The sequence below is a fragment of the Pseudophryne corroboree genome, chromosome 10, assembly GCF_028390025.1.
Source record: "Pseudophryne corroboree isolate aPseCor3 chromosome 10, aPseCor3.hap2, whole genome shotgun sequence".
In the NCBI taxonomy this organism is placed as follows: domain Eukaryota; kingdom Metazoa; phylum Chordata; class Amphibia; order Anura; family Myobatrachidae; genus Pseudophryne; species Pseudophryne corroboree.
The window spans coordinates 363113484-363127639 of NC_086453.1; the positions used below are offsets into that span (position 1 = coordinate 363113484).

At 45.8% G+C, this 14156-nt stretch overlaps 1 protein-coding gene across 1 annotated transcript in view; it reads right to left on the bottom strand.

The window, feature by feature from the left end:
* LOC134966734 (nicotinamide N-methyltransferase-like) overlaps positions 1–13663 on the bottom strand; it is a 112563-nt gene extending 98900 nt beyond the window's left edge. Inside the window, exons 1-2 of the mRNA XM_063943715.1 lie at positions 13513–13663; positions 3660–3867 (exon numbers count right to left, since the gene is read on the bottom strand). Coding sequence (XP_063799785.1) covers positions 3660–3867; positions 13513–13663 — 359 coding nt within the window. The remainder of the gene's footprint in view (positions 1–3659; positions 3868–13512) is intronic.
* Between the last annotated feature and the right edge of the window lie 493 nt (positions 13664–14156).

The following is a 14156-nucleotide window of genomic DNA, read 5'->3' on the forward strand; positions in this document are numbered from 1 at the left end:
ATAAATAAACCACAACAACACATAAGACAAATATATGAGTACAAATAAGACATTCCACAGTGAATATGAAAAGGGAAAGTGATCTTTTGGTGGGGTGCCACATATTTTCCTGACTGTCCCCTCCATAGCTGCCTCATTTAGAGGTCCATTTATTAACATTATTTTTACTTAAATAATGTGAAAAGGACTGTTTTCTGTTTTCACACCCTTTCACATTATTTTAGTATCACCTGAATGTATTAAAGGACATTTCAAAAAGTTTTCATGAAAAACTACTCCAAATCCTTTAATTCACCTTTTTTTTAGTAACCCACATCACATTCCCCATACTTATAATGGAAAATGTGATGTGGCCAAATTTACAAAAAAAAAAAAAATGTGGAAAAATACTGCAGTGTGCGCTGTGATAATTTTGCCAGCTGAGGCTGGTGAGATCACAGGGCAGCACAGTGATAGGCAGTCACTTGCCCAGCTTTTTCTCCCCCTGTTGGTGGGGGCAGCACATGCGCAGCAGAACATCGGGGTATTTTTATGAAAAATACCCCGATGATGCTGCGGAGTGTCATCGCAGGGACAGAGCTTGCTCACAAGCGATGTAATCAATTATCGCAGTGCAAGTTTGGGTGATTTTATCGCATGACATCCGCACCCAAGGATGCAGATGGTAATAAATAGGCACCTTAGTTCTCCCTGCATATATCCTCAATTTTCCCCATGTCTCTCATTACCCCCTCTATACCTCTCGGTCTCAGTCAGTTCCTTCCTTATAACATTGAGCCCCTTGCAGTACTCACTGACCTCATATCTCACCCACTGACCCCTCCCCCACAGTTCACTCACTGACTGCAGAGGTGTAGCATGTAGCCATTGCACACGGAGCAAGCTCGTGCCATGGCACCCCCCCCAATTACACATAAACACATCCCCATCACTATCTTCAGCTACAGCCCCCTTCACCTTCTTCAGCCCACAGACCCATCACCATCCTAAGTTCCCAGACCACCATCTTTCTCTGCCACAGCCCAATCTTCAGCCTCCATCATCTTCCTCAGCCCTTCACCTTACTCATCCTCCATCTCCATCACCTTCCTCAGCCCCTAGCTCCATCACCTTCCTCAACTCCCAGTCCCCTCACCTTCCCCATATACACATTAAGCAAGGAAGAGCTATATACACATTATGCCAGGCAGCACCATATACACTCTACACCAAGTAGCCCCATATACACTAAATTCCAGGTAGCTCCATGTACACTCTACGCCATGTAACCCAACATACACTTTATGCCAGGTAGCCCCATGTACACTCTATGAAAGGTAGCCCCATGTACACTCTATGCCAGGTAGCCCCATGTACACTTTATGCCAGGTAGCCCCATGTACACTCTAAACCAGGTAGCCCCATGTACACTCTTTGAACGGTAGCCCCATGTACACTCTACACCAGGTAACCCCATGTACACTCTACACCAGGTAGCCCCATGTACACTCTTTGAACTGTAGCCCCATGTACACTCTACACCAGGTAACCCCATGTACACTCTATGCCAGGTAGCCCCATGTACACTCTACGCCAGGTAGCCCCATATACACTCTACACCAGGTAGCCCCACATGCACTTTGTGTAAGGTAGCCCCATGTATACTCTATGCCAGGTAGCCCCATATACACTAGCCAGGAGATAGTAAGAGTGTGTGTGTCTCACCCTCCATGCAGCTTCGGGACCTGCTGCTACACAATTCACGGGACCTGACACTCTGCTGCTTGCCCTTCCTGCAGCCCCAGGATCTGCCGCTCCGCTGACCACGCTTCCTGCTGCTCCGGGTCCAGCTACTCCACTGACCATGCTCCGTGCAGCTCTGGGACCCGCTGCTCTGCTGACCATGCTCCCTGCAGCTCCAGGACCCATCGGCACCCACTGGAGGTTTCAGCACCTGCAGCTTGTGCTCCACTGGAACCGCCCTCCTTATGCCCCTGTGCACATCACACACTGGTCTCGCTGTACCAACAACAGTACTCAGCGTTCTCCTCAGAGACACCCTCACTGTCCCCTTACAGCATTCACTTTCTCCTTCACTGTCTACCATGTGTCACCCTTGTCCCTTTCAAAGTTCACCTAACAGCCCTCACCTTTCCTCTACTATCCACTTTACAGCACCCCCCTTCCCCAGCCCCTTCTAACAGCCACCCCACAGCACCCTGGCCCCTCAAATCCACCTCACCACTCCCATCGGAGCCTTCACTGTCCTTCCCAAGCACTCCCCAACTTTTATAACTACCTTACAGCCCCCCTGCCCCTCCAATGCACACCACCTGGCAGTCACCCTCCTTCAATGCGCACGTCAAAGTACCCCTCCCTATTTTTCTGTCCATCTATCACAGAACTCCCCCTTCACTATCCACCCCACACAGCACCCCCCTACAATGTCCATCTCACATTACTCCCTAACCCTTTCAATGTCCACCTCACAGCATCTCCCTTCAATGCACTACCCTGATTCAACAACCATAATACATAAACCCCCTACTCAGGGCTCAGTGTCCTCCCCACAGCACTCTCTCTCCCCCCACCCAGTCCACAGCAATCTCCCTTTTTCCTCCAATAACCACTCCTCAGCAGCACAAACAAATTTACCTGCTCTACTTTTTCCTAGTCTCCTGTGACTGCTCAGCTCTTCTTGTTCGATGATGGCAAGCTCCCCAGCAGTGGTACACAGCAGCCCGATACACATGCATAGTCACACCTGTCAGTGATAGAGGAGCTCAGGGAGACGGAGCTGCCCTGCACACCTACTCTTATTGTGTTATAGTGCAGAGCGGCCAGGCAGGAAACATTCTCTCTACCTACCTATTTCCTGCCTCCCACAGCTGGCTATGTGCAAGCAGAGTGTGGCTGCAGTTGGCCTAGGAGCTAAGCCTGCAGATGGCACCATGACCCCCATCCCAGCCCACCACTGGCTGTATAACACCTATAAAAGTAGATGCCAGTACTTTAATTGATCTGACTTAATAATATGGTCATTCTTAGACCACAAGAGGTCAATAACAAACAGCCAAGATAATGGTTTCCCATACTGCAGCCAGACTCACGACGGGTATGTACTATAAGGCTCCTTTTAATGAATTCATGTTTATATTCTGCAAAGAGCAACTTCATGTCCCTCAGTAAAGGGTTTTTTTATTTTTACCTATTGCTCTCCTTCAGGAGAGAATAGAAGAAGAATCCATATGGATTTAGGGATGAATGAAATTGAAACCCGGGGATTTGGGCAAGTTGTTTATTTCTAATGAAAGAGTTAAACAGTAATGGGTTTAGTAATATTGGCTAAGTCTGGTGAAATACATATAACAGGAGAACATGGAGGTCACTCAGATTTGATCACTGGGCTGCATTTTTTGCTGTCCTGCATTCAGATTGTCGCCGCCTACAAGGGAGAGTGTATTTATGCTGTGCAAGTGTGTGATACTATGTGTACGCCGAGCTGCTAAAATTCTGTGTGTGCCGTCTCTGCGCAGCCCAGGACTTACTCTTCCGGTGCAATTGAATCAGGCTGATTAGGGCCAGAGCTGACATCAGACACACTCCCTGAAAAAGATTGGGAACGCCTGTATGATGACACTGTGTTTACACTAAATGTTTTGGGAGATATGTTTTCTTACCTGTTTCCTTCTGTGCATTTAATATATGGCATTATGTGAGACCAATCAAACGCTCCGGTACGTGTGTTAATCCATTTGTTCAGCTCCATAATACATTGCTCAGAGCACTTCAGCACAAGGATCTCTTTGAAATATCTACTGGCTGTATATAGATGATGAATAATGGATCCAGTACTGATGTCAATCAAAAGGTCTCCCTTAATGTGACCTGCAGGGAAAGATCCCAGTGATTACAGAGTGTAATATACTGTAATATGTAGCATCTACAGTACTCTACTATACATCATTCTGTAATGTCCTGTTACAGGTAGAGATGTGCGGGTTCAGATTTACTCTTTTTTTTGCCAAATTTATTTCAAGTTTGGATTTATCCAGATTTATATTATTGGTTATCCTAAACAAGTGAGAACCCGCACATCCCTAGATACAGGTAAGCCACTTCCTCACAACACACCTGTTGCTGCTTCACTGTAATGTATGAGGTATGTAAGTACTTCTTTGATCAGCATTTCCAGTAACTGGAGACACTTTTCCTGCATATACACACATACATTTACACATCTCAGAAGTGTCCATAATGTGCCATAATGTAAACTCTTAGGAAACATACACACTTATACATCACTGATGCCTGGCGTGTGTGAGTTACCAGTTCCCTCTGCTAGTGTCTATTACAATGCAATGCACCTAGCCTGTACCAGGAGACTGTGCTGATTAATATGATATGTAACACTTGTATATCTGTGTGCAAATGAGTCTGTATGTGAAGCAGAACTTGGCATGGAAACAAAGTGTTGCCGCTGCATTGTAGCACTTCAAAAACAGATTTAGAAACTCATTACCTGGGCACAGGCTTGTACGAGGGTACTGGCAGAGACCTGGGCCAGCTGGTGAGGGGGATGAATGCTCCTGTCCATAGTGTATGCATAGTGTTCCTCATTCATTTTTTAGAGGTGCATGGCACACCCCCTGTATCTTCCGGGCCCCACATATGTTTTGCTAGCCCTTTCCATCTCAGCTCTACTCTAGGTAGGAAGCTTTTTGGGCATTGTTTTTTATTCTCTAATGGGGATCATGCAGCATTAGGGGCACTAAAACTGTACACCCTGCACCCATTTCTTTACCAAACCCAGCAAACTCCCCTCCTAGGCCCTCTTTCCCACACTCACTGTTTACCCCATCTGTGTCACCCTTGTCTATCTGCCCCTCCCATTTAGAATGTAAGCTCTCATGAGCAGGGCCCTCTACCCTCATGTGATTTTCCTTCTCTTACTTAAACTATCTTCTACTCCATACTCCCTAGTGTTGGTACAGTCCCACATCCTGCTCTGGTAGCATCATGGCGGCCCTGTTCCTGCCACTGCCCTGACTTCAAGCTCAAAGGAGGGACCCTGATGGTGTGACCACAAATTACATCCAACAAGGGAACCAGCTGGTGAGTTACAGTAGCTTGCACTAGAGATGAGCGGGTTCGGTTTCTCTGAATCCGAACCCGCCAGAACTTCATGTTTTTTTTCACGGGTCCGAGCGACTCGGATCTTCCCGCCTTGCTCGGTTAACCCGAGCGCGCCCGAACGTCATCATGACGCTGTCGGATTCTCGCGAGGCTCGGATTCTATCGCGAGACTCGGATTCTATATAAGGAGCCGCGCGTCGCCGCCATTTTCACACGTGCATTGAGATTGATAGGGAGAGGACGTGGCTGGCGTCCTCTCCATTTAGATTATAAGAGACTGAGAGAGATTTACTGGAGCTGACTAGGAGGAGTACTGTTACTGTAGAAGTGTAGAGACTGAGTGGAGAGAGTTTACTAGTGAGGACAGTGCAGTTTATTTAATATATCCGTTCTCTGCCTGAAAAAAGCGATACACAGCACACAGTGACTCAGTCACATACCATATCTGTGTGCACTGCTCAGGCTCAGGCCAGTGTGCTGCATCATCTATTATCTATATATAATATTATATATATCTGTCTGACTGCTCAGCTCACACAGCTTATAATTGTGGGGGAGACTGGGGAGCACTACTGCAGTGCCAGTTATAGGTTATAGCAGGAGCCAGGAGTACATAATATATTATATAGTGAGTGACCACCAGACACACAGTGCAGTTTATTTAATATATCCGTTCTCTGCCTGAAAAAAGCGATACACACAGTGACTCAGTCAGTCACATACCATATCTGTGTGCACTGCTCAGGCTCAGGCCAGTGTGCTGCATCATCTATATATATTATATATCTGTCTGACTGCTCAGCTCACACAGCTTATAATTGTGGGGGAGACTGGGGAGCACTACTGCAGTGCCAGTTATAGGTTATAGCAGGAGCCAGGAGTACATAATATATTATATAGTGAGTGACCACCAGACACACAGTGCAGTTTATTTAATATATCCGTTCTCTGCCTGAAAAAAGCGATACACACAGTGACTCAGTCAGTCACATACCATATCTGTGTGCACTGCTCAGGCTCAGGCCAGTGTGCTGCATCATCTATTATCTATATATAATATTATATATATCTGTCTGACTGCTCAGCTCACACAGCTTATAATTGTGGGGGAGACTGGGGAGCACTACTGCAGTGCCAGTTATAGGTTATAGCAGGAGCCAGGAGTACATAATATATTATATAGTGAGTGACCACCAGACACACAGTGCAGTTTATTTAATATATCCGTTCTCTGCCTGAAAAAAGCGATACACACAGTGACTCAGTCAGTCACATACCATATCTGTGTGCACTGCTCAGGCTCAGGCCAGTGTGCTGCATCATCTATTATCTATATATAATATTATATATATCTGTCTGACTGCTCAGCTCACACAGCTTATAATTGTGGGGGAAACTGGGGAGCACTACTGCAGTGCCAGTTATAGGTTATAGCAGGAGCCAGGAGTACATAATATATTATATAGTGAGTGACCACCAGACACACAGTGCAGTTTATTTAATATATCCGTTCTCTGCCTGAAAAAAGCGATACACACAGTGACTCAGTCAGTCACATACCATATCTGTGTGCACTGCTCAGGCTCAGGCCAGTGTGCTGCATCATCTATATATATTATATATCTGTCTGACTGCTCAGCTCACACAGCTTATAATTGTGGGGGAGACTGGGGAGCACTACTGCAGTGCCAGTTATAGGTTATAGCAGGAGCCAGGAGTACATATTATATTAAAATTAAACAGTGCACACTTTTGCTGCAGGAGTGCCACTGCCAGTGTGACTGACCAGTGACCTGACCACACTGACCACCAGTATAGTTAGTAGTATACTTATATTGTGATTGCCTGAAAAAGTTAAACACTCGTCGTGTGACTTCACTTGTGTGTTTTTTTTTTTTTTATTCTATAAAAATAAAACTCATTCTGCTGACAGACAGTGTCCAGCAGGTCCGTCATTATATAATATATAATATATACCTGTCCGGCTGCAGTAGTGATATATATATATTTTTTATATCATTTATCATCCAGTCGCAGCAGACACAGTACGGTAGTTCACGGCTGTGGCTACCTCTGTGTCTCTGCACTCGGCAGGCAGTCCGTCCATAATTGTAATACCACCTAACCGTGGATTTTTTTCATTCTTCTTTATACATACATAGTTACATAGACATCTTCTCTTTATCAACCAGTCTATATTAGATGCAGACACAGTACAGTACGGTAGTTCACGGCTGTGGCTACCTCTGTGTCTGCACTCGGCAGGCAGTCCGTCCATAATTGTATACCACCTAACCGTGGTTTTTTTTCATTCTTCTTTATACATACATAGTTACATAGACATCTTCTCTTTATCAACCAGTCTATATTAGCTGCAGACACAGTACAGTACGGTAGTTCACGGCTGTGGCTACCTCTGTGTCTGCACTCGGCAGGCAGTCCGTCCATAATTGTATACCACCTAACCGTGGTTTTTTTTCATTCTTCTTTATACATACATAGTTACATAGACATCTTCTCTTTATCAACCAGTCTATATTAGCTGCAGACACAGTACAGTACGGTAGTTCACGGCTGTGGCTACCTCTGTGTCTGCACTCGGCAGGCAGTCCGTCCATAATTGTATACCACCTAACCGTGGATTTTTTTCAGTCTTCTTTATACATACATAGTTACATAGACATCTTCTCTTTATCAACCAGTCTATATTAGCTGCAGACACAGTACAGTACGGTAGTTCACGGCTGTGGCTACCTCTGTGTCTGCACTCGGCAGGCAGTCCGTCCATAATTGTATACCACCTAACCGTGGATTTTTTTCAGTCTTCTTTATACATACATAGTTACATAGACATCTTCTCTTTATCAACCAGTCTATATTAGCTGCAGACACAGTACAGTACGGTAGTTCACGGCTGTGGCTACCTCTGTGTCTGCAGTCGGCAGGCAGTCCATAATTGTATACTAGTATCCATCTCCATTGTTTACCTGAGGTGCCTTTTAGTTGTGCCTATTAAAATATGGAGAACAAAAATGTTGAGGTTCCAAAATTAGGGAAAGATCAAGATCCACTTCCACCTCGTGCTGAAGCTGCTGCCACTAGTCATGGCCGAGACGATGAAATGCCAGCAACGTCGTCTGCCAAGGCCGATGCCCAATGTCATAGTACAGAGCATGTCAAATCCAAAACACCAAATATCAGAAAAAAAAGGACTCCAAAACCTAAAATAAAATTGTCGGAGGAGAAGCGTAAACTTGCCAATATGCCATTTACCACACGGAGTGGCAAGGAACGGCTGAGGCCCTGGCCTATGTTCATGGCTAGTGGTTCAGCTTCACATGAGGATGGAAGCACTCAGCCTCTCGCTAGAAAAATGAAAAGACTCAAGCTGGCAAAAGCAGCACAGCAAAGAACTGTGCATTCTTCGAAATCCCAAATCCACAAGGAGAGTCCAATTGTGTCGGTTGCGATGCCTGACCTTCCCAACACTGGACGTGAAGAGCATGCGCCTTCCACCATTTGCACGCCCCCTGCAAGTGCTGGAAGGAGCACCCGCAGTCCAGTTCCTGATAGTCAGATTGAAGATGTCAGTGTTGAAGTACACCAGGATGAGGAGGATATGGGTGTTGCTGGCGCTGGGGAGGAAATTGACCAGGAGGATTCTGATGGTGAGGTGGTTTGTTTAAGTCAGGCACCCGGGGAGACACCTGTTGTCCGTGGGAGGAATATGGCCGTTGACATGCCAGGTGAAAATACCAAAAAAATCAGCTCTTCGGTGTGGAGGTATTTCACCAGAAATGCGGACAACAGGTGTCAAGCCGTGTGTTCCCTTTGTCAAGCTGTAATAAGTAGGGGTAAGGACGTTAACCACCTCGGAACATCCTCCCTTATACGTCACCTGCAGCGCATTCATAATAAGTCAGTGACAAGTTCAAAAACTTTGGGTGACAGCGGAAGCAGTCCACTGACCAGTAAATCCCTTCCTCTTGTAACCAAGCTCACGCAAACCACCCCACCAACTCCCTCAGTGTCAATTTCCTCCTTCCCCAGGAATGCCAATAGTCCTGCAGGCCATGTCACTGGCATTTCTAACGAGTCCTCTCCTGCCTGGGATTCCTCCGATGCATCCTTGCGTGTAACGCCTACTGCTGCTGGCGCTGCTGTTGTTGCCGCTGGGAGTCGATGGTCATCCCAGAGGGGAAGTCGTAAGCCCACTTGTACTACTTCCAGTAAGCAATTGACTGTTCAACAGTCCTTTGCGAGGAAGATGAAATATCACAGCAGTCATCCTACTGCAAAGCGGATAACTGAGGCCTTGACAACTATGTTGGTGTTAGACGTGCGTCCGGTATCCGCCGTTAGTTCACAGGGAACTAGACAATTTATTGAGGCAGTGTGCCCCCGTTACCAAATACCATCTAGGTTCCACTTCTCTAGGCAGGCGATACCGAGAATGTACACGGACGTCAGAAAAAGACTCACCAGTGTCCTAAAAAATGCAGTTGTACCCAATGTCCACTTAACCACGGACATGTGGACAAGTGGAGCAGGGCAGGGTCAGGACTATATGACTGTGACAGCCCACTGGGTAGATGTATGGACTCCCGCCGCAAGAACAGCAGCGGCGGCACCAGTAGCAGCATCTCGCAAACGCCAACTCTTTCCTAGGCAGGCTACGCTTTGTATCACCGCTTTCCAGAATACGCACACAGCTGAAAACCTCTTACGGCAACTGAGGAAGATCATCGCGGAATGGCTTACCCCAATTGGACTCTCCTGTGGATTTGTGGCATCGGACAACGCCAGCAATATTGTGTGTGCATTAAATATGGGCAAATTCCAGCACGTCCCATGTTTTGCACATACCTTGAATTTGGTGGTGCAGAATTTTTTAAAAAACGACAGGGGCGTGCAAGAGATGCTGTCGGTGGCCAGAAGAATTGCGGGACACTTTCGGCGTACAGGCACCACGTACAGAAGACTGGAGCACCACCAAAAACTACTGAACCTGCCCTGCCATCATCAGAAGCAAGAAGTGGTAACGAGGTGGAATTCAACCCTCTATATGCTTCAGAGGTTGGAGGAGCAGCAAAAGGCCATTCAAGCCTATACAATTGAGCACGATATAGGAGGTGGAATGCACCTGTCTCAAGTGCAGTGGAGAATGATTTCAACGTTGTGCAAGGTTCTGATGCCCTTTGAACTTGCCACACGTGAAGTCAGTTCAGACACTGCCAGCCTGAGTCAGGTCATTCCCCTCATCAGGCTTTTGCAGAAGAAGCTGGAGGCATTGAAGAAGGAGCTAAAAGGGAGCGATTCCGCTAGGCATGTGGGACTTGTGGATGCAGCCCTTAATTCGCTTAACAAGGATTCACGGGTGGTCAATCTGTTGAAATCAGAGCACTACATTTTGGCCACCGTGCTCGATCCTAGATTTAAAGCCTACCTTGGATCTCTCTTTCCGGCAGACACAAGTCTGCTGGGGTTGAAAGACCTGCTGGTGACAAAATTGTCAAGTCAAGCGGAACGCGACCTGTCAACATCTCCTCCTTCACATTCTCCCGCAACTGGGGGTGCGAGGAAAAGGCTCAGAATTCCGAGCCCACCCGCTGGCGGTGATGCAGGGCAGTCTGGAGCGACTGCTGATGCTGACATCTGGTCCGGACTGAAGTACCTGACAACGATTACGGACATGTCGTCTACTGTCACTGCATATGATTCTCTCAACATTGATAGAATGGTGGAGGATTATATGAGTGACCGCATCCAAGTAGGCACGTCACACAGTCCGTACTTATACTGGCAGGAAAAAGAGGCAATTTGGAGGCCCTTGCACAAACTGGCTTTATTCTACCTAAGTTGCCCTCCCACAAGTGTGTACTCCGAAAGAGTGTTTAGTGCCGCCGCTCACCTTGTCAGCAATCGGCGTACGAGGTTACATCCAGAAAATGTGGAGAAGATGATGTTCATTAAAATGAATTATAATCAATTCCTCCGCGGAGACATTGACCAGCAGCAATTGCCTCCACAAAGTACACAGGGAGCTGAGATGGTGGATTCCAGTGGGGACGAATTGATAATCTGTGAGGAGGGGGATGTACACGGTGATATATCGGAGGGTGAAGATGAGGTGGACATCTTGCCTCTGTAGAGCCAGTTTGTGCAAGGAGAGATTAATTGCTTCTTTTTTGGGGGGGTCCAAACCAACCCGTCATATCAGTCACAGTCGTGTGGCAGACCCTGTCACTGAAATGATGGGTTGGTTAAAGTGTGCATGTCCTGTTTTGTTTATACAACATAAGGGTGGGTGGGAGGGCCCAAGGACAATTCCATCTTGCACCTCTTTTTTCTTTTCTTTTTCTTTGCATCATGTGCTGATTGGGGAGGGTTTTTTGGAAGGGACATCCTGCGTGACACTGCAGTGCCACTCCTAGATGGGCCCGGTGTTTGTGTCGGCCACTAGGGTCGCTAATCTTACTCACACAGTCAGCTACCTCATTGCGCCTCTTTTTTTCTTTGCGTCATGTGCTGTTTGGGGAGGGTTTTTTGGAAGGGACATCCTGCGTGACACTGCAGTGCCACTCCTAGATGGGCCCGGTGTTTGTGTCGGCCACTAGGGTCGCTAATCTTACTCACACAGCTACCTCATTGCACCTCTTTTTTTCTTTGCGTCATGTGCTGTTTGGGGAGGGTTTTTTGGAAGGGCCATCCTGCGTGACACTGCAGTGCCACTCCTAGATGGGCCAGGTGTTTGTGTCGGCCACTAGGGTCGCTAATCTTACTCACACAGCTACCTCATTGCGCCTCTTTTTTTCTTTGCGTCATGTGCTGTTTGGGGAGGGTTTTTTGGAAGGGACATCCTGCGTGACACTGCAGTGCCACTCCTAGATGGGCCCGGTGTTTGTGTCGGCCACTAGGGTCGCTTATCTTACTCACACAGCGACCTCGGTGCAAATTTTAGGACTAAAAATAATATTGTGAGGTGTGAGGTATTCAGAATAGACTGAAAATGAGTGTAAATTATGGTTTTTGAGGTTAATAATACTTTGGGATCAAAATGACCCCCAAATTCTATGATTTAAGCTGTTTTTTAGTGTTTTTTGAAAAAAACACCCGAATCCAAAACACACCCGAATCCGACAAAAAAAATTCGGTGAGGTTTTGCCAAAACGCGTTCGAACCCAAAACACGGCCGCGGAACCGAACCCAAAACCAAAACACAAAACCCGAAAAATTTCAGGCGCTCATCTCTAGCTTGCACATGGGCTGGTGGCTACACATAGGTGAGGAGATCCTGCATCATGTCTTGGGGTCTGGTGCTGTGCAGCTGGGGATCCTGTGATCCTGGAGTAAGACCTGGGATTGTCATGGCTTCCAGGGATCCTCACACCCAACTGTAAGAACTGGGGGTATCATCACTGACAGGGATCCTCCCACCCTACTGTAAGATCCCTCTGTTTGTAGTGCACTCTGTCCTTTATAAAGTGTGGTAGGGAGGAGGAATGATATTAATGTTATGTCAGAAAGTGGTGGTGGTAGTGGTGTGGGGGGGTTCCAAATTGCTGCCTTGCCCTGGGTGACAAAAAATCTAGTTTTGGCCCTGGTCAACTCCACCTACGTTTTAGTTGGTCTTGTCTGAGGCCATTTAAAATGCTCAATTTGCCCTTCTAGTCCTTGTCATCTGACAGTGTGATTACAGAGGGTTCTTCAATCCTCACTCAATACACTGTAACTACAGTATGTAAGTGGGCAGATCTAATGATATAATGCATACAGATGGAGCCTCGCTCACCTATCCGTCTCTGGCATTTGGCGTATGGCATTACTGGCGAGTGTAATACTAGTGATCATCCTACAGATTTTGCTTTTATAAATCACTGTTGTGCATGCATGAGTTGTCCAATAAAATACTATAGTGCAAGAATCACCATTGCACATGTGAGATGTCTCCATTGAAATACACTATAGCGCAAGAACTACTTTACTGTACAGTACTGTATGTTACATAGACATGTCAGTGACAGATATAATGATATAATGCTTACTCCTAACACTCAATGGCAATCAGTATGTACTGTACACAGTCATGTTCCGTCATCAAAGAAAGAGTCATAGGCATTGCATTTAGCAAATTAAAAAGTAATTCTTCACTTTAACAACTGCATAGAAATATATAATCTTAGATCCATCATAAAGTATCATTATTACAATTTATTTATATAGTCCGAGCATTTTATACAGCGCTGTACAGAGAATATATTTGTTATACTCACCAGTCCCTACTCCATTAGAGAATACAGTCTAAATTCCCCAACACACAATCATGTACATGCAATCACTCACACTAGGGGTAAGTTGGTCAGTATAGTATACATACTGTCAGTATAATATACATACCCTCACTGAATGCACGGTGTAAACATTCCATTGGAAATTTAATCGAATCATCCCCAAAGGCCATGTCTGGTTTGTTAGAGAAATATGTTTCCAGATGATCTCTAGAATCAAAGCCGTGTACATGATAGAATTTATGGGCGCTGGAATCCATCTTGTATTACTGTATCACAGGCTGGCTGACTCTCACGTCTAATAATTTACTGGCTCAGGAATTCTGTTTCTATTCACCAGGATCCAGTCATATATATTTATCAGTAACCAGGATATCCGTGTTATCACATGATGGTTTATCAGCCTCAGGATCTGACATGGGAATGCAGGTGACAGTGTGATCATCTCCTAAAGCAGAATAAATCATAATACTAATTATTTAAAAAAATATAATTGTGGATAGAAACAAAATGCGCTTTGAGAGGTAAAAGCTGCCCACAACCAGTGGTTTTAAGGTAACACCAACACCTTAGATATACATCACACTAGAAAATTCAACCACTGTATATATAGGTGCTACAATACCATAGAGTAGTTTTATTATTGTTCTCTTATGGATCACCCAGTTATTGCCAATAATTTTCAGGAATGTCCCTTTAAAAAACACAAACATACAATAGTGCAGATGGTATGAACTTACTACAATTTGGGAA